Source organism: Delphinapterus leucas, chromosome 1 (genome assembly GCF_059928025.1).
Source record: "Delphinapterus leucas isolate spDelLeu-1000000601 "Yukka" chromosome 1, BTC_Dleu_Yukka2, whole genome shotgun sequence".
Lineage (NCBI taxonomy): Eukaryota > Metazoa > Chordata > Mammalia > Artiodactyla > Monodontidae > Delphinapterus > Delphinapterus leucas.
Genome location: NC_143129.1, coordinates 30,649,044 through 30,676,161, shown reverse-complemented (window position 1 = coordinate 30,676,161; position 27,118 = coordinate 30,649,044). Strand labels below are relative to the sequence as shown.

At 37.1% G+C, this 27,118-nt stretch overlaps 1 protein-coding gene across 13 annotated transcripts in view; it reads left to right on the top strand.

The window, feature by feature from the left end:
• Positions 1 to 27,118, top strand: part of CNST (consortin, connexin sorting protein) — a 123,515-nt gene that overhangs the window by 46,969 nt on the left and 49,428 nt on the right. For all 13 annotated transcript variants that reach the window (XM_022579398.3, XM_089907720.1, XM_089907678.1 and 10 more), the window contains one exon: positions 20,430 to 20,635. In XM_022579398.3, coding sequence (XP_022435106.1) covers positions 20,459 to 20,635 — 177 coding nt within the window. In that variant the 5' untranslated portion in view covers positions 20,430 to 20,458. The remainder of the gene's footprint in view (positions 1 to 20,429; positions 20,636 to 27,118) is intronic.

Here is a 27,118-nt window from a genome sequence, read left to right as displayed (position 1 = left end):
ACAAAATGTATGGAAAAAAAACATAAATATGGAAACATTATTCAGCCTTAAAAGGAGTGATAATCTGATATATGCTACAACATGGATGAACCTCGAAGACATTATGCTGAGTGAAACAAGCCAGACACAAAAGGACAAATATTGTTTGATTTCACTTACATGAGGTATTTAGACTAGGCAAATTCTTGGAGACAGAAAGTAGAGTAGAGGTGTCGACTGAGGAAAAAGAAGGCAGAACCTAGAAATTGAGAATGTTTAATTTGGCAGACTTTCTGAAGACCTAAACCCAGGAGGCAGCCTCTCAGATAGCTCTGAGTGGCTGTTCCTAAGAGATAAAGTAAAAGCCAGGAGATACAGCAGTTTTTGCAACAAAAACCAGCTAGTCAGAACATGGAAAGATGACTGTTAATTAAAGAAAACCAGACATGTCAAGTTAATGAATTTAGTGCTTTTCTATGTACAGGAAGATGTGAGAGTCTGGGCTCATTGAAACCATTCCTTTGATATGCATCATAATTATCTAGGGCCAGTATCCTGCTTTTTTCCATCCTGAATCCCATCAGGGTGCACCATTGGGGGGCAGCTGCAGTGGCTGATGGTGGTGGCAGGCAGCCTGTTTGTCTCCATCCTGAGTTCCCTCAGGGCTCACCGTATGGGCAGCTGCAGTGGCTAATGGCTCGATGGCTGCAACCTCCTTTGTTTACTGATGTGGCCGAGGATTCCAGATGTGAAGCAGGAGGGGAATGGGGAGTTAGTGTTGAATGGGTACAGAGTTTTGGGGGTGATGAGGAAGTTCTGGAAATGGTTAGTGGTGATGGCTGTACAACATCGTGAATGTAATTAATGTCACTGAATTGTACAGTTAAAAATGGTTAAAATGGTTTTATGTTACCTATAAAAAAAATCACCAAAAAAAATTCATAGAGCTCCAAACTCACTGGTATGGACATACAGAGTTAATTTGATTGCAGCTTGCTGTGTTTTAAACAAAAGTTCTTGAGTATTTATTGAGCACTTACTGTATGACTGCCACCATGATGCATGCTTTGTATGAAATAGCTCATTTAATCTTCTCCAAAGCCTTACTAAGTACCACAATTAGCCTCAATCTACAGATGAGGAATCTGAAAGCACAGAGATAAGTAAATTGCCCAATATCGTATTGCTCACAAGTGACACTCTCAGAATTTGATCCCAGGCAGTCTGACTTCAGACTGAGCCTGATTATTAAACCATGCTATTTGACTTTTTCTGAATTCTAATGTGTGTTTAAAGGAAAGTTCTGTTTCATGTTTGACTCACCATACTTTGCCTTTTCTCTGAGTATGTTGCCAGCTGTGCTTCTTCAGAACAATTCCTGCTTGCAAGCCTCAGCAAAATGAAACATAATCAGAGAAAGGGGTGATGGTTCACTCTGAAGGAAGTGGTGGAGTTTGGTTTGTTTCAGTAATTGTCTCTGAATCCTGGTATAACTTTTCCTCAGATTTCGTTATTAGATCTAGTCTCAATGTAGTGAAAGGGACCTTCGACAACTGGGTCAAGGAAAGTATTTTTATGAAAGCAGTGAATGTAGTTTTTTTTCCCTAATACTTTTCTTCAAAAAGGTCAGTGTTCTTAGTTGAAAGAAGAGAGGTCATGGAATTGTGGATAAATAGCAGTGTTTCTTACTTTATTTCTTATCTAAATGTAATTTCTGAGGAGAGTCTGTACAGGGCAGTATCCCCGTTTAACAGGTAGGAAAATTAAGAGGTTGACTTGCCTAGAGTTGCAGAACTAGAAAGCAGTCAATTTGGGATTCAAACCCAGGCACCTGACTTCAGAGCCAAGGCTCTCATTTAATCTCTGATGAATTTCAATTGCTTTATCTGTAATTTCTAATACCCACTTTATACTGTTGTGAGAGTCCAGTGGCATAGTGAATATGGGCTCGTAGTATACTCCATGGTACATACTCACATTTAACCAACTTTTTTCCCAAGAAGTATTTTAAGTACCTGCTCTGTGTCAGGCACTGTGCTCAGTATTGATGTCACAATGGTTAATCATACCCCTGCCCTTTAAAAGCTGACAGACCAGGCAGAGGGAACAGCATGAACAAAACGCAGATTGTTTTCTAAAGCCCCACAAATCTGCATATAAGATGGCTTCCTTATACTCTTGAGCAGTAGTATACAGTATATGAAATGCATTAAGCCTTCATTTTTTAAAATTGAAGTATAGTTGTCTTACAATGTTTTGTTAATTTCTGCTGTACAGCAAAGTGATTCACTTATACATATATATACATTCTTTTTTTAATACTCTTTCCCATTATGGTTTATCCCAGGATATTGAATATAGTTCCCTGTACTATACAGTAGGACCTTGGTGTTTTTCCATTCTGTATATAATAGCCTACATCTGCTCACCCCAACCTCCCACTCCATCCTTCCCCCAACCCCCTCTCCCTTGGCAACCACAAGTCTGTTCTCTGTGAGTCTGTTTCTGTTTCATAGATAGGTTCATTTGTGTCATATTTTAGATTTCACATCTAAGTGATAGCGTGTGGTATTTGTCTTTCTCTTTCTGACATACTTAGTATGATAATCTCTAGTTGCATCCATGTTGCTGCAAATGGCATTATTTCATTCTTCTTCATGGCTGAGCAGTGTGTGTGTGTGTTTGTGTGTGTGTGTATACATACACCATATCTTCTTTATCCATTCATCTGTCGAGGGACATTTAGGTTGTTTCCATGTCTTGGCTATTGTGAATAGTGCAGCTATGAACATAGGGGTGAAACGCATTAAGCCTTTAAATAACCCTTCTCCCATCCCCAAACATCCCCATCAGCTTAGTTTACATTATTACTTTCACTATTTTATCCTAAGTATAGTCGTTGCTGCTATCTTTACCTAGGCCTTGATGTCTTCTATGTAGCATCTTTTCAACCCCCATTTTGCCTGTGATAATTTTTCATTATCTTGATTAATTACTACCTAAGGTATGAGATTTTTCCCTTTAAATTATCTAGTCACATCATTCTCCCTGTCACGCAGAGAAACAGTTAATATCCCTTCGGTATATTAACAAATGGCAGATTTTAGATTATTAAAGAAGAATACTATGAGTAATTATGTCAGGGTACATTCCTGATGTTTCAGGGTAAAGGATACTAGTACTGTTCTTCCACAGGTGTGTCTCTTGACCACTATCAGAGACAGATTCTAAATTGAATAAAACAACTGTGTCCAAACTGACACAAAACTCAGGTGGTGTGATGAATTGAATACAATCTCTCAGTTAAGGTGATTCCTCTAATCTCTGGCCCAAGGCAGTTACAAGTAATTTTTTTTAAAAATGTGAAACCTCAATAGGTACATGTAAGCTATGATGTCTATTTTAGAACTTGATGAAGTTGACAGATATTAAATTAAATGAAGGCCTATGATTGACTGTCACCACCTACATATACTTATAAATAGAATCACCAAATTGCTTAATGAGGTGTTTTAACTATAGCCCCTTTGACTTTCACAGATGAAGATAAATAGAATTTTTTGCTTCTATGTGGATGTGTAGATTCATATCTAGTAAAAGAAACCTTCTTTTGTATTGAATGACAATTTGTAATTAAGGTGAAATTATATGTGCTAATACATGTTTTGATTTGGCTTTTCTCAGTAACTATAAATATAGTTTTACCAGAAAACTTTTAATATATTTAGAAGAAATTTTTTTATTAATTGATATATTCTTAATTTTTTCAAGCAAAACTTTTGTAAGACCACGTGACATGAGAAGTAATGACATAAAAATTATTTTGAAATCTACATGGAAAAATACTGAAACTTCCATGTTATGTCATAAATGCTTGATTACTATTACTTTAAAATGTTTTAGTACATTATAAAGGTATCAGTTCACAATATGCTAATCTTTCTGAGTACTCATGGTTATGCTAGTGTTTATTTTCTTTATTGTCTTTATTAAAAATAAGTTTAGTCATGTTCAAACTTATAATATTGGTGACTAATAAATAAACAATTTAATACTCCAACGTAGTTTTTATAATTCCTATTATTCACCATGACATTAGCAATATGAGCTTCATTAGCTTTACACTTTGCTCTGAATGTTTTCTTCAAAGTGAAAAAAAAAATGTAAAAGCACACTGAGAAGTGCTTTATGATTCCTGTGACCTTTTTAATTCAAGTGACAGTAAAACCTCTTTTTAGGATAAGCTTTGGGAGTACACCTACCTTTTACATTCACTATCTCATTTAATTCTCACAATAATTTTATAAGTTGGTGGAGTGTCCAGATTACAGATCAGGAAACTGGGGGGTGAAGAGATTGACGGATGTGCCGCAGGTACAACTAATACGTAGTGGAAGTAGCATGGGTACTTAGGGCTGCCCTGATTTCTGTCATTCTTCTTCCAACTCTTTGGGAATACATAATTTTCTCAGTATGAGTTCTTTATCCTAGTAATGTGAAATTAATAAGGACGTATTTTAAGTAGTTTAAAAATCGATTATCCAGAATATGGCTAAATACTGTTTTCCTATTGAATATTTTGTGTGCCTAAGACAAAGTATATCCTTGTCATTTAATAACATGTATAATAACAATTTATATCTTTCTTTAAACCATGATAAAATTATTGTCCTTAAAGCTTGACAGCACTGGAAACAGAAACCTGCTTTTTAGTGTGGAATGTGGCAGAATTCTTGCAAGGCCATGCACTTATTTTCTTGCATGAAACTCTGATATGCCACTGTTTATGCAATCTACATTTTATGCAGTTAGTCACAGTGGTTAAAAAAATACAGTGTGTGTGTGGGAGGGCAGCTAGAAGATACTTGTATTAGACAGATACTCTTACCTTCAGTTTTCTTAAATAATTGACAACCTTGTTTACAGTGATATTTTACATTTCATTTCATTTGTTTATTTAAATTGTACATATTTAAGGTGTGCAACATGATGGTTTGATATACATAGTGAAATGATTACTACAGTCAAGCTAGTTAACATATCTCCTCACATAGTTACCATTTATTGTGTGATGACTGCAACTGAAATCTTCTCTCAGTATATTTTCAGTGTACAATACAGTATTATTAAGTATAGTCATCATGCCTGTACATTAGATTTCTAGATTTATGTATCCTACATAACTACAACTCTCTACCTTTTGATCAACATCTCCCTGTCTGCCCCCACCAGTCCCTAGGAACCATCATTATACTACTTTGCTTCTATGAGTTTCACTTAAAAAAATTTTTTTTTTTTAGATTGCACATGTAAGGTGAAATCATGCAGTGTTTGTCTTTCTCTGTATAGCTTATTTCACTTAGCATAATGTCCTCCAAGTTCATCCAAGTTGTCACAACAGGCAGGATTTTCTTCTTTCTCATGGCTGAGTAATATTCCATTTTATATGTGTACCACCTCTTCTTCGGCTGTTTATCCATTGATAGACACTTGTATTATTTCCATATCTGAGCTATTATAAGTAATGCTGTAATGAACCTGGGGGAGCAGATATCTCTTTGAGTCTTGATTTCATTTCCTTTGGGTATATACCCAGAAGTAGGTTAGCTGGATAATATGGTAGTTGTAGTCTTACGTTTTTGAGGAATGTTTGTCCTGTTTTCCACAATAGTTGTACCAATTTGCATTTCCACCAAGAGGGTACAGTCAGATTGTTTTCTTGCTATTCATTTGTTTGAATTCCTTATATATTTTGGATGTTAACCCCTTTTCAGATGGGATGGTTTGCAAATATTTTCTCCTATTTCATAGGTTGTCTCTTCACTTCGTTGATTGTTTCCTTTACTGTGCAGAAGCTTTTTAGTTTGATGAAATCCCATCTTCTACTTTTGCTTTTGTTGTCTGTGCTTTTGGTGTCATGTCTGAAACATTATTGCCTAGACCAATGTCAAGATGATTTTCCCCTATGTTTTGTTCTAATTGTTGTATGGTTTCAGGTCTTACATTTAAATCTTCAGTTCATACTGAGTTGATTTTTTTTTTGATTTTTGTATATGTAGTGAGATAAGGGTCCAATTTCATTCTTCCACATGCGGAAAACCAGTTTTCTCAGTACCATTTATTGAAGAAACTATCCTTTCTCCAATTATTTGTTTCTTGCATCTTTGATCAAGTTCATAATTGTGTGGATTTATTTCTGAGCTCTCTGTTGTGTTCCATTGGTCTGTATGTCTGTTATTATTGCCAACCATCTTATTTTGAATACTAAAACTTTGTAGTATTTTTTGAAATCAGGTACTGTGATGCCTCTAACTTTGTTCTTTTTACTCAAGACTGCTGTGGCTATATGTGATGTTTTGTGGTTCCATATACATTTTAGGACTTTTTTCTATTTCTTTGAAAACTGCCATTGAAATTTTGATAGGGATTCCATTGAATCTGTAGATTGCTGAGTATTATAGATATTTTAAAATTCTTCCAACCCATGAACATAGTATATCTTTCTATTTATTTGTGTCTTCTTAGTTCCTTTCATAAATATTTATTGTTTTCAGTGTACAGAGCTTTCCCCTACTTGGTTAAATTTATTCCTAAGTACTTGATCGTTTTAAAGCTATTGTAAATAGGATTTTTTTCTTTATTTCTTTTCCAGATGGCTCATTGTTAGTGTATAGCAACGCAACTGATTTTTGTATGTTGATTGTGTATTCTGCAACTTTACTGAAATCATTTATTAGTTCTAACAGTTTTTTAGTGGCATCTTGAGGGTTTTCTATTTTATAAGATCATATCATCTGCAAACAGAGACAGTTTTACTTCTTCCTTTTTGAGTTTGATGCCTTATATTTCTTTTTCTTGCCTAATTGCTCTGGCTAGGACTTCCGGTACTGTGTTGAATAGGAGTGGTGAGAGTGGGCACCTTTGCCTTGTTCATGACCTTAGAGGAAACTATTTTAATCTTTCACTGTTGAGTGTGATGTTATCTGTGGGTTTGTCATATATGGCTTTTATCATGTTGAGGTTTCCGTCTGTAACTTCTATGTCAAGAGTTTTATCAGGAAAGGATATTGAATTTTGTTAAGTAACTTTTCTCACATGTACTGAGATGATCATATGGTATTTATCCTTCATTCAGTTAATGTGCTGTATCACATTGATTGATTTCTGTACGTTGAACCATCCTTGCATTCCAGAAATAAATCCTGCTTGATCATGGTGTCCAATCCCTTAAATGTGCTGTTGAATTCAATTTCCTAGTATTTTGTTGAGAGTTTTTACATCTTTATTCATCAGAGATATTGGTCTACAGTTTACTTTTCTTGTAGTATCTTTATTTGGCTTTAGTATTGGGGGAAATGCTGGCTTTGTAAAAATGGGATTGGGACTCTTCCCTCTTCTTTGATTTTTGGAAGAATTTGAGAAGGATTGACATTAATTTTTCATTAAATATTTGGTAGAATTCACCAGTGAAACTATATGGGCTTGGGCTTTTCTTTTTTGGGAGGTTGATTACTGATTCAATCTGCTTACTCATTACTGGTCTGTTCATATTTTCTATTCATGATTCATTCTTGGTACGGTGTATGTTTCTAGGAACTTATCCATTTCTCCTTGGTCATCCAATTTGTTGATGTATAAATTGTTCATTATAGCCTCTTAAGATCCTTTTTATTTCTGTGGTATTAGTTGTAATGTCTTCTTTTTCATTTCTGATTTTATTTATTTGAGACTTCTCTCTTTTTTTCTTAGTGTAGCTAAAGATTTGTCAATTTTGTTTATCTTTTCAAAAAACCAACTCATTGTTTCATTGGTCTTTTCTATTGTTTTTCTAGTCTCTATTTCATTTGTTTCTACTCTAATCTTTATTGTTTCTTTCCTTTTGCTAACTTTGGGCTTAGTTCTTTTTCTAGTTCCTTGAGGTATAAGGTTAGTTTAAACGTTTATTTGAGATCTTACTTTTTTTGTAATGTGGGCATTGATCACTATATAGTTTCTTCTTATTGTGGCTTTTTCTGCATCACATAAGTTTTGATAAGTTGTGCTTTCATTTTCATTTTTCTCAAGATACTTTTTACTTCCCTTTTGATTTCTTTTTTGATCCATTGGTTGTTCTGGAGTGTGTTGTTTTAATTTTCACTTACTTACGAATTTCCCAAATTTCCTCCTGCTGTTGATTTCTAGTTTTATAACATGGTGGTCAGAAAAGACACTGGATATGATTTCAAACTTCTAAAATTTGTTAAGACTTGTTTTGTGGCCTAACATATGATCTATCCCGGAGAATAACTTGATGAGATCCTGTACCCTATTGCTGTTAGATACAATGTTTTATATAGTTCTGTTAGGACCTTTTGATCTATAGTGTTGTTCAAGTCCACTTTTCATTATCAGTCTGTATGATCTATTCATAGCTGAAAGTGGGGTATTGAAGTCCTCTATTATTATTATATTGCTGTCTATTTCTCTCTTCAGTTTAGTTAATATGTGCTTATATATATTTATATATGTGCTTGGTTACATATCTGTTTACAATTATTATATCCTCTTGATAAACTGACCCCTTTATGTGACCTTTGTCTCTTTTGACAGTTTTTGACTTAATTTTGTCTGATATAAGTACAGCAACTCCTCCTCTCTTTGTTTATCATTTGCATATAATACGTTTTTCATCCCTCACTTTCAGCCTATGTGTGCCTTAAAGCTAAAATGAGTCTCTTGAAACAATTGTTGGATCTTGTTTTTTAAATCACTCAGGCACCCTATGTTTTTTGATTAGAGAGTTTAATCCAGTTACACTTGAAGTAATTATCAGTAGGTGAGGATTTACTATTGCCATTTTATAAATTGTTTTCTGACTGTTTTGTAGTTCCTCTCTTCCTTTCTTTCTGTCTTCATTATTTGATAATTTTTATAGTGGTATGCTTTGATATCTTTATCTTTTGTGTGTCTACTGCAGGATTTTTTTTTTTTGGTTACCATGAGGCTTATATAAAACATCATATATATACATGTGTGTATATATATATATATATGTATATACACACACACATATATATATAAAATTGTATTTTTAGCTGATAACAGTTTAATTTTTACCATAATCAAAAAGTACAGTTTAGGGAATTCCCTGGAGGTCCAGTGCTTAGGACTCTGCACTTTCACTGCCGAGGCAGTTCAATCCCTGGTTAGGGAACTAAGATCCCACAAGCCGCAGAGCATGGCAAAAAAAAAAAAAAAGGTAGTTTAACTTCTCCTCCCCTGACATTTTATGTTATTGATGTTACAGTTTACATTTTAAATATATGGTTTGTCCATTAACACTTTATTGTAGCTATAGTTACTCATAATACTTCTGTCTTTTAACTTTTATACCAGAATTAAAAGTGTTTACGTCAATCACGTGATACATTACATTAACAAAATGAAGAATAAAAATCATATGATCATCTCAATAGATGCAGAAAAAGCTTTTGACAAAATCCGACACCAATTAATGGTAAAAACTCTCCACAAATTGGGTATAGAGGGAATATACCTCAGCATAATAAAGGCCATACATGACAAGCCCACAGCTACTGTTATACTCAACTGTGAAAAGCTGAAAGCAGTCCCTCTGAGATCAAGAACAAGACAAGGATGCCCACCTTTGTCACTTTTATTCAACATGGTATTCGAAGTCTTCCATCAGACGAGAAAAAGAAAAGGAATCCAAATGGGAAAGGAAGAAATAAAACTGTCACTGTTTGCAGATGACATGATAACTAAGCATAGAAAATCCTAATGATGCCACCAAAAAACTATTAGAACTCATCAATGAATTTGGCAAAGTTGCAGGATAAAAAATTAGTACACAAAATCTGTTGTGTTTCTATATACTAACAACAAACTATCAGAAAGTGAAATTAAGAAAACAACCCCATTTACAATTGTATCAAAAAGAATACAATAAGTAAATCTAACTAAGGAGGTAAAAGACCTGCACTAAGAAAGCTACAACACTGATGAAAAAAACTACAGATAACACAGATTGAAAGATATACCATGCTCATGGATTGGAAGAATATTGTTAAAATGACTGTAGTACCCAAAGCAATCTACAGATTCCGTGCAATCCCTATCAAAATACCAATGGCATTTTTCATAGAAATACAGCAAATAAATCTAAAATTTGTATGGAAGCACAAAAGACTGAATAGCCAAAACAATCTTATGAAAGAAGAAACAAGCTGGAGGTATCATGCTCACTCATTTCAAGCTGTTCTACAAATCTACGGTAATCAAAACAATATGCTACTGGCACAAAAATAGACACATATACCACTGGAACAGAATAGAGAGTCCAGAAATGAGCCCACACTTATATGGACAATTAAAGACAAAGGAGGCAAGAATATACAATGGGGAAAATTTAACCTCTTAAATAAATAGGGTTTGGAAAATGGGACAGCTACATGAAAGAATCAAACTGAGCCACTTCCTCACACCACAAAAATAAACTCAAAATGGATTAAAGACCTAAATGAAAGACCTGAAACCATAAAACTAGAAGAAAACATAGGCAGTACACTCTTTGTCATTGGTCTTAGGAATAGTTCTTTGGATATGTTTCTGCAGGGAAGGGAAACAAAAGCAAAAAATAAGTAAATCAAGCTAAAAAGCTTTTGCACGCTGAAGGAAACTATCAACAAAACAAAAAGGCTGACTACTGAATGGGAGAAAATATTTCCAAATGATATATTTGAGAAGGGGTTAATATCCAAAATATACAAAGAACTCATACAACGTGATATCAAAAAACCAGACAACGCAGTTAAAAATTGGGCAGAGGACCTGAGTAGACATTTTTCCAAAGAAGATGTACAGATGGCCAACAGTCACATAAAAAGATGCTCAAGACTGAGCTCTGCCCACCAGAGCAACACCCAGCTCTACCCACTACCAGTCCCTCCCATCAGGAACTTTCACAAGCCTCCTAGTTAGCCTAATCCACAGGAGGGCAGACAGCAGAAGCAAAAAGAACTACAATCCTGCAGCTTGTGGAACAAAAACCATATTCACAGAAAGATAGACAACATGAAAAGGCAGAGGGCTATGTACCAGATGAAGGAACAAGATAAAACCCCAGAAAAACAACTAAATTAAGTGGAGATAGGCAACCTTCCAGAAAAAGAATTCAGAATAATGATAGTGAAGATGATCCAGGACCTCAGAAAAACAATGGAGGCAGAGATTGAGAAGATGCACGAAATGTTTAACAAAGACCTAGAAGAATTAAAGAACAAACACCTAGAAGAATTAAAGAACAAACAAACAGAGATGAACAATACAATAACTGAAATGAAAACTACACTAGAAGGAATCAAGAGCAGCATAATTGAGGCAGCAGAACGGATAAGTGACCTGAAAGACAGAATGGTGGAATTCACTGCCACGGAACAGAATAAAGAAGAAAGAATGAAAAGAAATGAAGACAACCGGAGGGACCTCTGAGACAACATGAAACGCAACAACATTCGCATTATAGGGGTCCCAGAAGAAGAAGAGAGAGAAAAAGGACCCAAGAAACTATTTGAAGAGATTATAGTCGAAAATTTCCCTAAGATGGGAAAGGAAATAGCCACCCAAGTCCAGGAAGCACAGCAAGTCCCATACAGGATAAACCCAAGGAGAAACAGGCCAAGACACATAGCAATCAAATTGACAAAAATTAAAGACAAAGAAAAATCATTGAAAGCAACAAGAGAAAAATGACAACATACAAGGGAACACCCATAAGATTAACGGCAGATTTCTCAGCAGAAACTCTACAGGCCAGAGGGGAGTGGCATGCTATATTTAAAGTGATGAAAGGGAAGAACCTACAACCAAGATTACTCTACCTGACGAGGATCCCATTCAGATTCGATGGAGAAATCAAAAGCTTTACAGACAAGCAAAAGCTAAGAGAATTCAGCACCACCAAACCAGCTCTACAACAAATGCTAAAGGAACTTCTCTAAGTGGGAAACACAAGAGAAGAAAAAGACCTACAAAAACAAACCCATAGCAATTAAGAAAATGGTAATAGAAACATACATATCGATAATTACCTTAAATGTGAATGGATTAAATGCTCCAACCAAAGAACATAGACTTGCTGAATGGATACAAAAACAAGACCCATATATATGCTGTCTACAAGAGACCCACTTCAGACCTAGGGACACATACAGACTGAAAGTGAGGGGATGGAAAAAGATATTCCATGCAAATGGAAATCAAAACAAAGTTGAAGTAGCAATACTCATATCAGATAAAATAGACTTTAAAATAAAGAATGTTACAAGAGACAAGGAAGGACACTACATAATGATCTAGGGACCAATCCAAGAAGAAAATATGACCATTATAAATATATATATGCACCCAACATAGGAGCACCTCAATACATAAGGCAACTGCTAACAGCTGTAAAATAGGAAATTGACAGTAACAGAATAATAGTGGGGGACTTTAACACCTCACTTACACCAATGGACAGATCATCCAAAATGCAAATAAATAAGGAAACGGAAGCTTTAAATGACACAATAGACCAGATAGATTTAATTGATATTTATAGGACATTCCATCCAAAAACAGCAGATTACACTTTCTTCTCAAGTGCTCACAGAACATTCTCCAGGATGCATCACGTCTTGGGTCACAAATCAAGCCTCAGTAAATTTAAGAAAATTGAAATCATCTCAAGCATCTTTTCCTGCCACAAAGTTGGGAGATTAGAAATCAATTACAGGGAAAAAAAAAGTTAAAAAAACAAACACATGGAGGCTAAACAGTACGTTACTAAATAACCAAGAGATCACGGGAGAAATCAAAGAGTAAATCAAAAAATACCTAGAGACAAATGACAATGTAAACACGATGATGCAAAACCTATGGGATGAAGCCAAAACAGTTCTAAGAGGGAAGTTTATAGCAATACAAGCCTACCTGAAGAAGCAAGAAAACTCTCGAACAATCTAACCTTAAACCTAAAGGAACTAGAGAAAGAAGAACAAACAAAACCCAAAGTTAGTAGAAGGAAAGAAATCATACAGATCAGAGCAGAAATAAATAAAATAGAAACAAAGAAAACAATAGCAAAGATCAATAAAGCTAAAAGCTGGTTCTTTGAGAAAGTAAACAAAATTGATAAACCATTAGCCAGACTCATGAAGAAAAAGAGGGACAGGACTCAAATCAATAAAATTAGAAATGAAAAAGAAGTTACAACAGACACCGCAGGAATACAAAGCATCCTAAGAGACTACTACAAGCAACTCTATGCCAATAAAATGGACAACCTGGAAGAAATGGACAAATTCTTAGAAAGGTATAACCTTCCAAGGCTGAGCCTGGAAGAAATAGAAAATATGAACAGACCAATACAAGTCATGAAATTGAAACTGTGATTAAAAATCTTCCAGAAAACAAAAGTCCAGGACCAGATGGCTTCACAGGTGAATTCTGTCAAACATTTAGAGAAGAGCTAACACCCATCCTTCTCAAACTCTTCCAAAAAATTGCAGAGGAAGAAACACTCCCAAAGTCATTCGATGAGGCCACCATCACCCTTATAGCAAAACCAGACAAAGATACTACAGAAAAAGAAAATTACAGACCAATATCACTGATGAATATAGATGCAAAAATCCTCAACAAAATACTAGCAAACAGAATCCAACAGCACATTAAAAGGATCATACACCATGATCAAGTGAGATTTCTCCCAGGGATGCAAGGATTCTTCAATATATGCAAATCAATCAATGTGATACACAATATTAACAAATTGAATAATAAAAACCATATGATCATCTCAATAGATGCAGAAAAAGCTTTTGACAAAATTCAACACCCATTTATAATAAAAACTCTTCAGAAAGTGGGCATGGAGGGATCCTACCTCAACGTAATAAAGGCCATATACAACAACCCCACAGCCAACATCATTCTCAATGGTGAAAAACTGGAAGCATTTCCTCTAAGATCAGGAACAAAACAAGGATGTCCTCTCTCACCACTATTATTCAACATAGTTTTGGAAGTCCTAGCCACAGCAATCAGAGAAGAAAAAGAAATAAAAGGAATACAAATTAGAAAAGAAAAAGTAAAACTGTCACTGTTTGCAGATGACATGATACTATACATAGAGAATCCTAAAGATGCCACCAGAAAACTACTAGAGCTAATCAATGAATTTGGTAAAGCTGCAGGATACAAAATTAATGCACAGAAATATCTTGCATTCCTATACACTGATGAAAAATCTGAAAGAGAAATTAAGGAAACACTCCCATTTACCATTGCAACAAAAAGAATAAAGTACCTAGGAATAAACCTACCTAGGTAGACAAAAGACCTGTATGCAGAAAACTATAAGACACTGATGAAAGAAATTAAAGATGATACAAACAGATGGAGAGATATACCACGTTCTTGGATTGGAAGAATCAATATTGCAAGAATGACTATACGACACAAAGTAATCTACAGATTCAATGCAATCCCTATCAAATTTCCAATGGCATTTTTTACAGAACTAGAACAAAAAATCTGAAAATTGTATGGAGACACAAAAGACCCCGAATAGCCAATGCAGTCTTCAGGGCAGAAAACAGAGCTGGAGGAATCAGACTCCCTGACTTCAGACTATACTACAATGCTACAGTCATCGAGACAATATGGTACTGGCACAGAAACAGAAATATAGATCAATGGAACAGGATAGAAAGCCCAGAGATAAACCCACGCACCTGTGGTCACCTAATCTATGACAAAGGATGCAAGGATATACAATGGAGAAAAGACAGTTTCTTCAATAAGTGTTGCTGGGAAAACTGGACAGCTACATGTAAAAGAATGAAATTAGAACGCTCCCTAACACCATACACAAAAATAAACTCAAAATGGATTTGAGACCTAAATGAGACTGGACACTATAAAACTCTAGGAGGAAAACAAGAAGAACACTCTTTGACATAAGTCACAGCAAGATCTGTTTTGATCCACCTCCTAGAGTAATGGAAATAAAAACAAAAATATACAAATGGGACCTAATGAAACTTAAAACCTTTTGCAAAGCAATCTACAAACAAGATGAAAAGACAACCCTCACTATGGGAGAAAATATTTGCAAGCGAATCAACAGACAAAGGGTTAATCTCCAAAATATATAAACAGCTCATACAGCTCAATATTAAAAAAAGAAACAAACCAATCTAAAAATGGGCAGAAGACCTAAATAGACATTTCTCCAAATTAGACATACAGATGGCCAAGAAGCACATGAAAAGCTGCTTAACATCACTAATTATTAGAGAAATGCAAATCAAAACTACAATGAGGGGCTTCCCTGGTGGCGCAGTGGCTGAGAATCTGCCTGCTAATGCAGGGGACACGCTTTCGAGCCCTGGTCTGGGAAGATCCCACCTGCCGCAGAGCGTCTGGGCCCGTGAGCCACAACTACTGAGCCTGCACGTCTGGAGCCTGTGCTCCACAACAAGAGAGGCCGTGATGGTGAGAGGCCTGCGCACCGCGATGAAGAGTGGCCCCCCGCTTCCCACAACTAGAGAAAGCCCTCGCACAGAAATGAAGACCCAACACAGCCAAAAATAAATAAATAAACAAAAACAAACAAAAAAAGCCAAGCATTAAAAAAAAAAATTACAATGAGGTATCATCACCTCACACCAGTTAGAATGGGCATCATCAGAAAATCTACAAACAGCAAATGCTGGAAAGGGTGTGGAGAAAAGGGGACCCTCTTGCAATGTTAGTGAGAATGTAAATTGATACAGCCACTATGGAGAACAGTATGGAGGTTCCTTAAAAAACTAAAAATAGAATTACCATATGACCCAGCAATCCTACTACTGGGCATATACCCAGAGGAAACCATAATTCCAAAAGACACATGTGGGCTTCCCTGGTGGTACAGTGGTTGAGAGTCCACCTGCCAATGCAGGAGACACAGGTTCGTGCCCCGGTCCGGGAAGATCCCACATGCCGCGGAGTGGCTAGGCCCGTGAGCCATGGCCACTGAGCCTGCGCGTCCAGAGCCTGTGCTCCGCAACAGGAGAGGCCACAACAGTGAGGCCTGCGTACTGCAAAAAAAAAAAAAAAAAACACACATGCACCTGAATGTTCATTGCAGCACTATTTACAGTAGCCAGATCATGGAAGCAAGCTAAATGCCCATCTGCAGATGAATGGGTAAAGAAGATGTTATATATATATATAGATATATATTTATATATCTATATATAAAATGGAATATTACTCAACCATCAAATGGAGTGAAATTGGGTCATTTGTAGAGACGTGGATGTATCTAGAGACTGTCATACAGAGTGAAGTAAGTCAGAAGGAGAAAAACAAGTATATTAACGCATATATGTGGAACCTAGAAAAATGGTACAGATGAACCCATTTGCAGGGCAGAAATAGAGACACAGATGTAGAGAACAAATGTATGGACACCAAGGAAGGAAAGTAGTGGTGGGGTGGTGGTGTTGGGATGAACTGGGAGATTGGGATTGACATGTATACACTAATATGTATAAAATGGATAATAAGAACCTGCTGTATAAAAAAAACAAATAAAATTCAAAAAAAACAAACAACTGAAATGTAAGTCCTCCTCCCTGACCAGAATCTTGATTCCTCAGTTCCCTTCTCTATAGGGGAATTTCTTGGGTATCTTTCCAGAAATATTTTAAAGTTCCGGCACCGAGCACTAGCTCAGATCTTAGGGTATGATCTCCTTGCATTCTTTTTTCTGATACACAAATGAGGAGTATACAGTACTATTCTGCTTTTTTAAAAAAGAAAGAAAGAAAAGATGCTGAACATCACTAATCGTCAGGGAAATGCAAATGAAGACCACAGCGAGATATCACTTCATACCCGTTTGAATGGCTTGTATCAAAAAGACAACAAATAGCAAGTGTTGGTGAGGACGTGGAGAAAAGGGAACCCTTCTGCTCTGTTGGTGGGAATGTAAATAGGAGCAGTCACTATGTGAAAATAGTATGGAGATTCCTCAAAAAAGCAAAAGTAGAACTACCATATGATCCAGCAGTTCCACTCCTGGGTATTTATCTGAAGGAAAGGTAAACAGTAATTCAAAATGATACATGCACCCCTGTGTCTATTGCAGCATTATTTATAATAGCCACAATATGGAAGCAAGCTAAGTGCCCATCAGTAGATGAATGGATAAAGATGATGTGTTCTATACACACACACACGCACGCAGATACATGCATATACAGTGGAATATTACTGAGCCATGAAAAAGATTGGCATCTTGCCATTTGTGATAACATGGATGGACCTGGAGAGTGTTATGCTTAGTGAAATAAGTCAGAGAAAGACAAATACTGTATGATTTCAGTTACATGTGGCATCTAAAAAACTAAATAAGTGAACAAACATAACTAAAGAGAAACAGTCATAGAGAGAACAAACAGGTGGTTGACAGAGGGGAATGGGATGGGAGGAGGAGAGAAATAGGTGAGGGAGATTAAGAGGTACAAATTTCAGTTACAAAATAAATGAGTCACAGGTATGAAATGTACAGTGTGGGGAATACAGTCAATAACTACGTGCTATCTTTGTAATGATGACAGATGACAATGAGATGTATCATGGTGATCACTTTGAAATATATAGAAATATTGAATCACTAGGTTGTATACCAGGAGCTAACAGTATTGCAGGTCAATTATACTTCATAAACAAACAAACTCATAGAGAAAGATCAGATTTGTGGTTACCAGAGTTGTGGGGTGGTGGGAAGGGGAATTGGGTGAAGGTGGTCAAAAGGTACAAACTTCCAATTACAGGATAAGCAATTACTAGGGATGTAGTGTATAACATGATAAATATAATTAACAGCTATTTGTTATATGTGAAAGTTGTTAAGAGAGTAAATCATAAGGGTTCTCATCACAAGGAAAACATTTTTTTTCTATTTCTTTAATGTTTTATCTATATGAAATAAACTTACTGTGGGATTCATTTTGTGTTTTATGTAAGTCAAATTGTTAGGCTGTACACCTGAAAGTTATACAGTGCTGTATGTCAATTACATCTCAATAAAACTGGAAGAAAAAAATTTTAATAAGTAAGTAAAATAACTTAGAAAATGGATCTAGCAGGAACCGTGACCATTATACATCTATACTGTCTAAATAACTGAGGTAATCATATGGCGTGTTTTCATTTCCATTATTTAACAGGACCCTTCTTAGACCTCCTTTAGATAATGGAGTCATAAATTCTGTCCTTTATCCTTACTTTGGAAAATCCTGCCCTTCTTTGGCCATATACTTCAAGGGTTTTATTTAAATTCCCTCTACAGAAAATGAGCATTATCAAATTCAATTTTTCAAAGAGGAAATATGGAGTAATATTTGATAATTATGTGGGAAGAATTTAATGAAAAGAAGTATAGAATTTGAGAGGTTAGGCTTATCACAGTCTATATGAAATTAAATAACTTGGGTACAGTAGTGTGGCTGGAGAAAAAGGAAAGAAAACCGTATTTCTCTTAGTCTCTTTGTAGTTCTCTATACAAAGCTTATGTTCCTACATTGGCACTACTACCATTGTGGTTAGAAAATTAGAAGGCAGAAGAATCATCCATGTTTTCACAAATACTGTTCCCGCAAAATAAAATGGCAGGCCATCTCTAGGCCTCGTACTTCCAGAGTCCAAACGACATAAAATTTATAGAAGAGAATTTTCTAAAATAGAAGGAATCACTGTAGGTGATTATCTGTAGAAAGCACAACACTTGGAATTTTAATGCTGAATACGCTACTGGATATAACTGCAATACTATAGTAAGTAAATTAATCCCTGTGCTGTAGGAGTTATGATCTAATAAAGATACGACCCTTCACCAGTCACTGTAATACGATCCTTCACCAGTCACTATAATACACTATAATGCAAAGCCCTGGCGGGCTTTCCATAGACCATATATAGGATTTAGAGGAAAGTAAGTTTACTTCAGGCTCATGTTATAGAGAAATATATGAATTTTTTTAGGGTAGAACTTGACAGATGGGAGGAAATTTTTTTCTTTTTTAATTTTCTTGGCCGCGCTGTGCAGCATGTGGGATCTTAGTTCCCCAACCAGGGATCGAAGCTGAGCCCCTTGCATTGGAAGTGCAGAGTCTCAACCACTGGACAGCCAGGGACGTCCGGGGAGGAAAATTTTTTAACTGTTAGAATTTGTAATTGCTCAGAAAGGTGCAGAGTATTAATACTAGGGAGATGCAGAATTGGCCAGCTTGGCTAGAGCCGTGGATTTATTTAGAAGGCAGTAGAAGACAGGGTTCTGGGCAAACTCCCCAACCTTTTTGGCACCAGGGACCGGTTTCGTGGAAGACAGTTTTTCCAGGGTTGGGGGGGTGGTGTTTCAGGCAGTAACATGAGCGATGGGGAGCGATGGGGAGCGGCAGATGAAACTTCGCTTGCTTGCCCATCACTCACCTCCTGCTGTGCGGCCCCGTTCCTAACAGGCCGCGGACTGCTGTAGGTCTGCAGCTCACGGGTTGGGGACCCCTGCTCTAGAGGGCTGGCAGGAGGCAACTTCAGTCATGGTATGCACACGCTAAATTACTGAGAAAGATCCTTTCCAAGCCGGACTAGCTAAAGGTACGTACAGATGCAGACAGTCTATTCAATTTCAGTATGAAAATAAGAACTGATGCTGAGATTTCAGTGAAGGGTGAAGTTGTAATGTGTAACATTTAAATTTTAAAACTTTGGTGTGTCATTTCAGGAGCTGTGTGCCAAGGATTTATTCACTGATTTTTTTCCCCCAAGTTTGTGTTAACTTCTTTTTATTAGGAAAAAAGCTTCTGTGGCCATTAGCTCTGGACATCTGAATTCCTTCTGCTCTGCTGGGATCCAGAAGTAGTTCTAAAGTTATCAGACCAAGAGTTTAGAGAGGAAGGCTTAAATTCTTTAGCCTTTCATATGATAAATACATTGACCTTCCCATTTAGTTCTTTCATTTTGCGTAAGACATGACCTCAGATTATAGTTAATTCGTTTTTCCTTTGGGAGAATCGAGTTTTTGGTCAGGTTTTAACCTACTTTTCTTTAGATCTCTCTTTTTTTATATTCTTAATTCTTAATTAAGAATATAAATTATATTCTTAATTTATAATATAAATAAAAAAGTTATATAGATCTAATAGAATTGCTTCTATTAACTAATCGCTAATAGAAGCAGTCAGATGTCAGCACAATCTTAATTTATTGAGGAGAATAACTTGTGGTTTCTGTGGGTTTTTTTTTATGTAATTAGCTTTATTTGAAAATTTTATGATTAACAGGCATAATTGTTTTAAGGTGTTTACCATGATGGAAATTTATCCTAACATAGGCATTTTATTTACCTCTCAAAGGACTTTCTTCAGGAGATACCACACCCTTTATGCAAGAAAATATATTACATGCAGCCATACATGCTGTTAGTGATGAAGAGTCTGCAGAAGTAAATGCTAATGATCAACTAGAAGCCCCGAAGCTGGTTCTGCAATCTCTGTTCTCACTTATACGGGGTGAAGTTGAGCAGTTGGATTCAAGAGCACTTCCCCTTTGCCTTCATCAGGTATCATGTTAAACACTTCACTTTCAGCCTCACTGAAATTCTGGGACCAATATTTGTAATAATCTAAAATCCTATTCTCTGTAATTGATTCTACCCCACCTGTCATTGGTGAGTCCAAGAGGAGGTGACCCTGGATCAGTGGCTGGTAGGAAATTTGGCATATCACTGACTCGTGGCCGCACATTGGCTTGGATCATCAATCTATAGTTCATACTGTTGCTAACTTCTTTTGCTTAATGAGTAAGCTGTGTACAAATAAGAGTGAATGTAGTGAGTGCTTAATTAAAATACCAACAAGGTACCAAAAACTAAGCTAGACGCTAGGGAAACAGATTATGTAACAGAGCATGTCCTTAAGAGAGGCACTGTGGAATAGGAGAAACAGTTTGTAGATAACTAATTGTAGAAGTCTGCACAAAGCATTAGAGTAGATATGTGTTTAAGGTTCAGCAGAAGCACAAAATGCATGATTAACTTTGTCCTTTGGACATAAGGGGAATGAAAGGTGATTCTTGAGCTGGGTTTTGCAGGATGTGTAGGCTCTCACTAGATGAACAAAGTGAGCTGGTACAGAATGAGAGAACAGTCCCTGCAAAGACAGGGATGTTGTTGAAGATTAAGATGTAAAAGAGACAGGAATTAAGACTGCGTAGCTTGTGCCATTAAAGGCTTACTTTTAGAGGCTGAGAGCCTTTTTTAAAAAAAATTTATTTATTTACTTTTGGCTGCATTGGGTCTTCGTTGCTGTGTGCGGGCTTTCTCTAGTTGTGGTGAGCCGGGGCTGCTCTTCGTTGCAGTGCACGGGCTTCTCATTGAGGTGGCTTCTCTTTGTTGGGGAGCATGGGCTCTAGGCACACGGGCTTCAGTAGTTGTGTCATGTGGGCTCGGTAGTTGTGGCGCACATACTTAGTTGCTCCGCAGCATGTGGGATCTTCCTGGACCAGGGTTCAAACCTGTGTTCCCTGCATTGGCAGGCAGATTCTTAACCACTGTGCCACCAGGGAAGCCCGAGGCTGAGAGCTTTTAATTATGCAGGTGCCATAATTTGAATTTTAGAAAAATAACTCTTTTGATGATTGGGAGGGTAAGCTAGAAGATGGAGAGCCTGGAGACTGGGAGATCTATGGGACAGTGATGAGGAAGATACGCAAGAGATAATTCCAAAAAGATTAAGATATTTATGAGCTGTGTTTTATTTTCTTTTAAAATGAAAATAATTTGTATATGGGTGTGGAAAAAGCTTCACTTTTTATTTCACTCCTCCTGTTTCATTTAACTTTTGCAGTGAGCAGTGAATAATTTTTAAGAAGTAAAACAGCTTTTGTCCTAAGGCAGGAAAACATATATTCTTACAACTTTATGTTACCTCCTTGGTGGACTTGAAGAATGCCTTTGAGAAAATGTGTACTACTTTTTGACCTCTAATGTGTTACTGACATATATGCTATATGTTTATCATAGTTGAGAACTGTAGTTGAGAACCACCAATATTAAGGCAGCTTTCTAATCTTTCAGCCTTCCTTGAATTTGTACAGTGGATTGAGTTTGTAAAGGGTATTTGCATTAACTGTTATTTCATTCTCCAAACAATCTAGAGAGGTAATTATTACCACCATCTTTACAAGTAGGGAGGCTCAGACTCCCTCACAAAGCAAGTTCCTTATAATTCTAGGGCTACAATTTGTTAGTTCCATTCAATGAATCTGTTTTGGGGACAACTTGGGAGAAATTCGACTATGGACTGTATATTAAATAATACTGTTGCATCGGTGTCAGGTTTCTTGAGATTGATAATGGAATTGAAGGTCATGTGGGAGAGTATCTTTATGCTTGGGAGATACATGTGCAAGTAGTACTTAGGAGTGAAGTGATACAATGCCTGCAGCTTAAGATATTTCAGTGGGAAGATATATGTAAGGGAGGGAAAGACAGAGAGAGAAAGCAAATTTGGCGAAATGTCAATAATTGACGAATCTAAATAAAAGGTATATGGCTGTTGATTTTACTGTTCTTTGAACTCTTCTGTAGAATTTCGATAAAAAGTTGGGGAAAAGGACATTTGGAGTAAATGGAAATAGCAAGTGTAGTCAAATCTTTTCAAGCAGTTTATGTCACTGGGCTATTACATTAAAGGTAAGAAGAATTCTCTTTTCTACAGGCAGGTGATCCTACAGCTGAAGCAGATCTAGTAGAAAATCACATTTTTAGGCAGGAAGACGATAACAGTCTTGATCAGATGAAGATTATTTTTTTTATGTCTCAAAGTAAAATTCTACCTTCATCCCCCAGAAACATGTCAGTTTGCTGGGTCCCGTATGTTATGCTTCTTATATATCTCAGCAATCTGTCCTCTCCTGGCAAAGGAGCTTAGAAAGTATAGTGAGTTTTTTTTTTTTAATGCCACTTTTTAAAAATTTATTTAATTAAAAAGAATATATTTACTTAGGCTGCGCTGGGTCTTAGTTGTAGCATGCGGGATCTTCGTTGCGGCATGCATGCGGGATCTAGTTCCGCAACCAGGGATCGAACCGGGGCCCACTGCATTGGGAATGCAGAGCCCTACCCACTGAAACACCAGGGAAGTCCCTATAGTGATGGTTTTAAAGTATGAGCTTTGGCTCTACCACTAACAAGCAAAGTAGCTTTTAGTTTCTTTTCCTGTAAAGTTGTAGAGGACTCAGTGAAATAATGCAGTAAAAGTACTTAACATAGTACTTGGTACACTTAACATAAAAGCTAAATAAATATTAAGCATTTTAGCTATATTTCTCTGTCACTACTTCAAACATTGCTTGTTGGAAAGAGATGCTGAAGCCTGCAGTAAGCTGAGACATCAGGGCAACAGGAGTCAGCTGATGGCTGCCTTCCTCAGCCCAAGAATACAAAATATCCTGTCACCTCCCAAGGGAGACACAAATCAGGGAGAAGTGGAGTGAGTTTTTCTTCTTTTCATTATTTAGTAATTCCCACTCTCATACTGTACCTTTCACTTGGATTGACAGTTGTTGACATTTTGCCAGATTTTCGTTTTCCTCCTACCCCCCAACCCCTCTCCACGCACATATTTTCCACTGACACATTTTAAAGTAATTTTCAGGCATTATATCACTTCACCCTTAAATATCAATACTTGTGCATAAATTCCCCAAGAACAATGATACTCTCCTACATAACCTACAATGCCATTATGAACCCCAGGAAATGAGACATTGGTTTAATATTATTTAACATACAGCCTATATTTGTTTCCCTCAAGTTATTCCACAAATATTCTTTATAAATAGTTTTCCCCAGATCCAGGATCCAGTGAAGGAGCACACAGTGGGAAGATTCTTTAGTCTTTGGTAATCCAGAACAATTCCCTGCCTTTTGTTTTGTTTTGTTTATTTGCTTGTTTGTTTATACTTTTATAACATTGACACTTCTGAAGACTCAAGAATTCTTGTAAAATGTCCCGTGATTAGGATCTGCCTGATTATTTCTTCATGATTTGATTCAGGTTGAAATATATTGGCCAAGAATTCTACCTAGGTAACATTCCATACTCAGTTCTCTTTTTTTTTTTTTTGTGATACATGGGCCTCTCACTGTTGTGGCCTCTCCCGTTGCGGAGCGCAGGCTCAGCGGCCATGGCTCACGGGCCTAGATGCTCTGCGGCATGTAGGATCCTCCCGGACCAGGGCGTGAACCTGCGTCCCCTGCATCGGCAGGCGGACTCTCAACCACTGTGCCACCAGGGAAGCCCCTCAGTTCTCTTTTGAACTCACTCCAATCTGGCCTTTGTGCCAACTACTCCATCAAAGTTGCATTGTAAAGGCCAGGTGTGACCTCCATGTTGCGTGCCCATGCGAATCTAGTGGTCAGTCCTCAGTTTTCATCTTACTGGAAGTTTCAGAATCTCTGACAAGTTGACCACATACTCTATTTTACAGCATTTTCTTTTTTTGCCTTTTAGGACCCCTCACTTTTGGCTTTTATATCTTACCTCACTGGACATACCTTCTCTGGCTCATTTGTTGAGTCCTCCAAGTTTTACTAATTCTTAAACATTGAAGGGCTTCAGGATTCAATTCTGAACTACAGACTTAAACATCCAGCTTCCTGAGGCATCTCATGGGCATTTCAAACTTAAGATGCCCAAAATCAAACTTTGATTTTTTTCTCCAAAATCTTTTGCTTTCCTAGTCTTCCCCCTTTTGTTAAATGGCAACTCCATCCCTCCAGTTGCTGAGACCAAATACTTTGAAGTCATCCTTCACTTTCCCCCACGTCCAAATCCAGTCAGCAAGTCCTGCCACTCTATTTCAAAATATATCCAGATTCTGACCTCTTCTTACCTCCTGCATTGCCACCATCTCAGTGCAAGATATTATCAAACCTCACTTGGATTCTTGCAGTAAACTAATTGTAGAAACCTCCTTGCTTTACCTTTACTTCTATTTAGGTTTTTTTCTCTCTACACAGCAGTCATTGTGATTCAGATAAAATGTTACGTCAGATCATGTTACTTCTGTGCTCAAAGCCATCCACTGACTTCTCTTCGCATTCAGAGTAAAAGCCAAGATCCTTACCATGGCCTACAAGATCCTACATGATTTGGCCATGTTACCTCTTAGGCCTTAATTCCTAAAACTCTCCTTCTTGTTCACTCCTTTCCAGGTACACTGGCCTCCTAGCAGTTTGTCAGATATACCAAGAATGTTCCTACATCAGGGTCTGTGGTACTTCCTTTCCATCCTTTCTCAGGAAGCCGCTAGATGATGTACTCCATCAAAACAAGGGAGTAAACCAAGGAACAGGAAGATTGAGATATAGGAAACTGGGGATGCTACCAGGAGAGAGGTGAAGGGAGATTCTAAGATGACAGCTTTGTACCAAAAAGGAGAGAGTAACCACTTCTATTTGAGCAGATCAGAAGGGTCTGGGGAGGAACTTTTATATCATTTTCCTATTTCTGAATATTTGCGGTATCTGAATGTATTGAGGGAAGATTTAGACTCCTGGTGGACTATTTAGAGTTGTATAAGTGATAAGTGCATGGAAAACTTTTTTTAAAAAAAAAAGGGAAAAAAAGAAACTCCAGGAAAAACAAAAAGTTTTCAGGAAAGGAAAAATAATGAGTTTACTACTTGGCTTAACTCATAATAAGGTAAACATTAAATGTTTATCTACCTATTACTACAATATCATAACATGGGATAGGTGAATATGTGAGAGAAAGTGTGTGTCGTATATGTTTGTAGGGTTTGGATGGGGAGGAGCAAAAGACCCAATCCTCATTTTCTAAAACTGAAAAAATCAAGAAATAGCAAATATAAGCATAATGTTTAGAGATACAGCAAAAAATATATTTTTAAACAGATAAGAGAAATCTAAGTATGTGCTTGCTCCTGAAGAAAGGAGAATAGGGCAAGAAGGGTAGGGCCTTTTTTAACACACCTCATAGAACTGTTTGACTCCTTAAACCATATACATGTGTAATCTTGATAAAAATAAGAGCTAGGGCTTCCCTGGTGGCGCAGTGGTTGAGAGTCTGCCTGCCGATGTAGGAGACACGGGTTCGTGCCCCGGTCTGGGAAGATCCCAAATGCCGCGGAGCGGCTGGGCCCGTGAGCCATGGCCGCTGAGCCTGCGCGTCCGGGGCCTGTGCTCCGCAACGGGAGAGGCCACAGCGGTGAGAGGCCCGTGTACCGCAAAAGAAAAAAAAAAAAAAAAAAGAGCTAAAAGAAGAAATTTATAATTCAGGCATAAGGCTAGGATATCCAGTTGAAAGGAATGGTAGTACCACTAACAGAAATAAGGAAGTATGGATGGGAAGAGTTAATTAGGGGACAATTATATATATATATATATATATATATATATATATATTTTTTTTTTTTTTTTTTTTGCTGTACGCAGGCCTCTCACTGTTGTGGCCCCTCCCGTTGCGGAGCACAGGCTCCAGCCGCGCAGGCTCAGCGGCCATGGCTCACGGGCCCAGCCGCTCCGCAGCATGTGGGATCTTCCCAGACCGGGGCACGAACCCGTGTCCCCTGCATCGGCAGGTGGACTCTCAACCACTGCGCCACCAGGGAAGCCCAGACAATTATATTATTTTTAACATGATATTATATGGATGAATATATGCTAAAGGCCATTTGATATAATGACTACGATTACTTTAGATATACACTTAACTTTTAGCTCTTGGAACTCTTGAAGATTGCATTTAAAAATTATTTTTCTTGGGTTTGAGTAATCTTCCTACACTGACTTAGTTAATATGACTGCAGGTTAGCTTTAAATATGTAACTGAAGTCATAAACTTAGAAGTTTCTCATATAGAAGTAAGAAGAAAAAGATCAAGTGCTGTACTCTGTGCTCAGTGAGCTTATACTGAAACTCATCTCAGACTCAGGCAGGATATGTCTCCGCTGGGATCCTTGAAGCCACTCTGTAAGACTATGGACGAAAAACTACACCTTCCTAATTCCCTTTCTT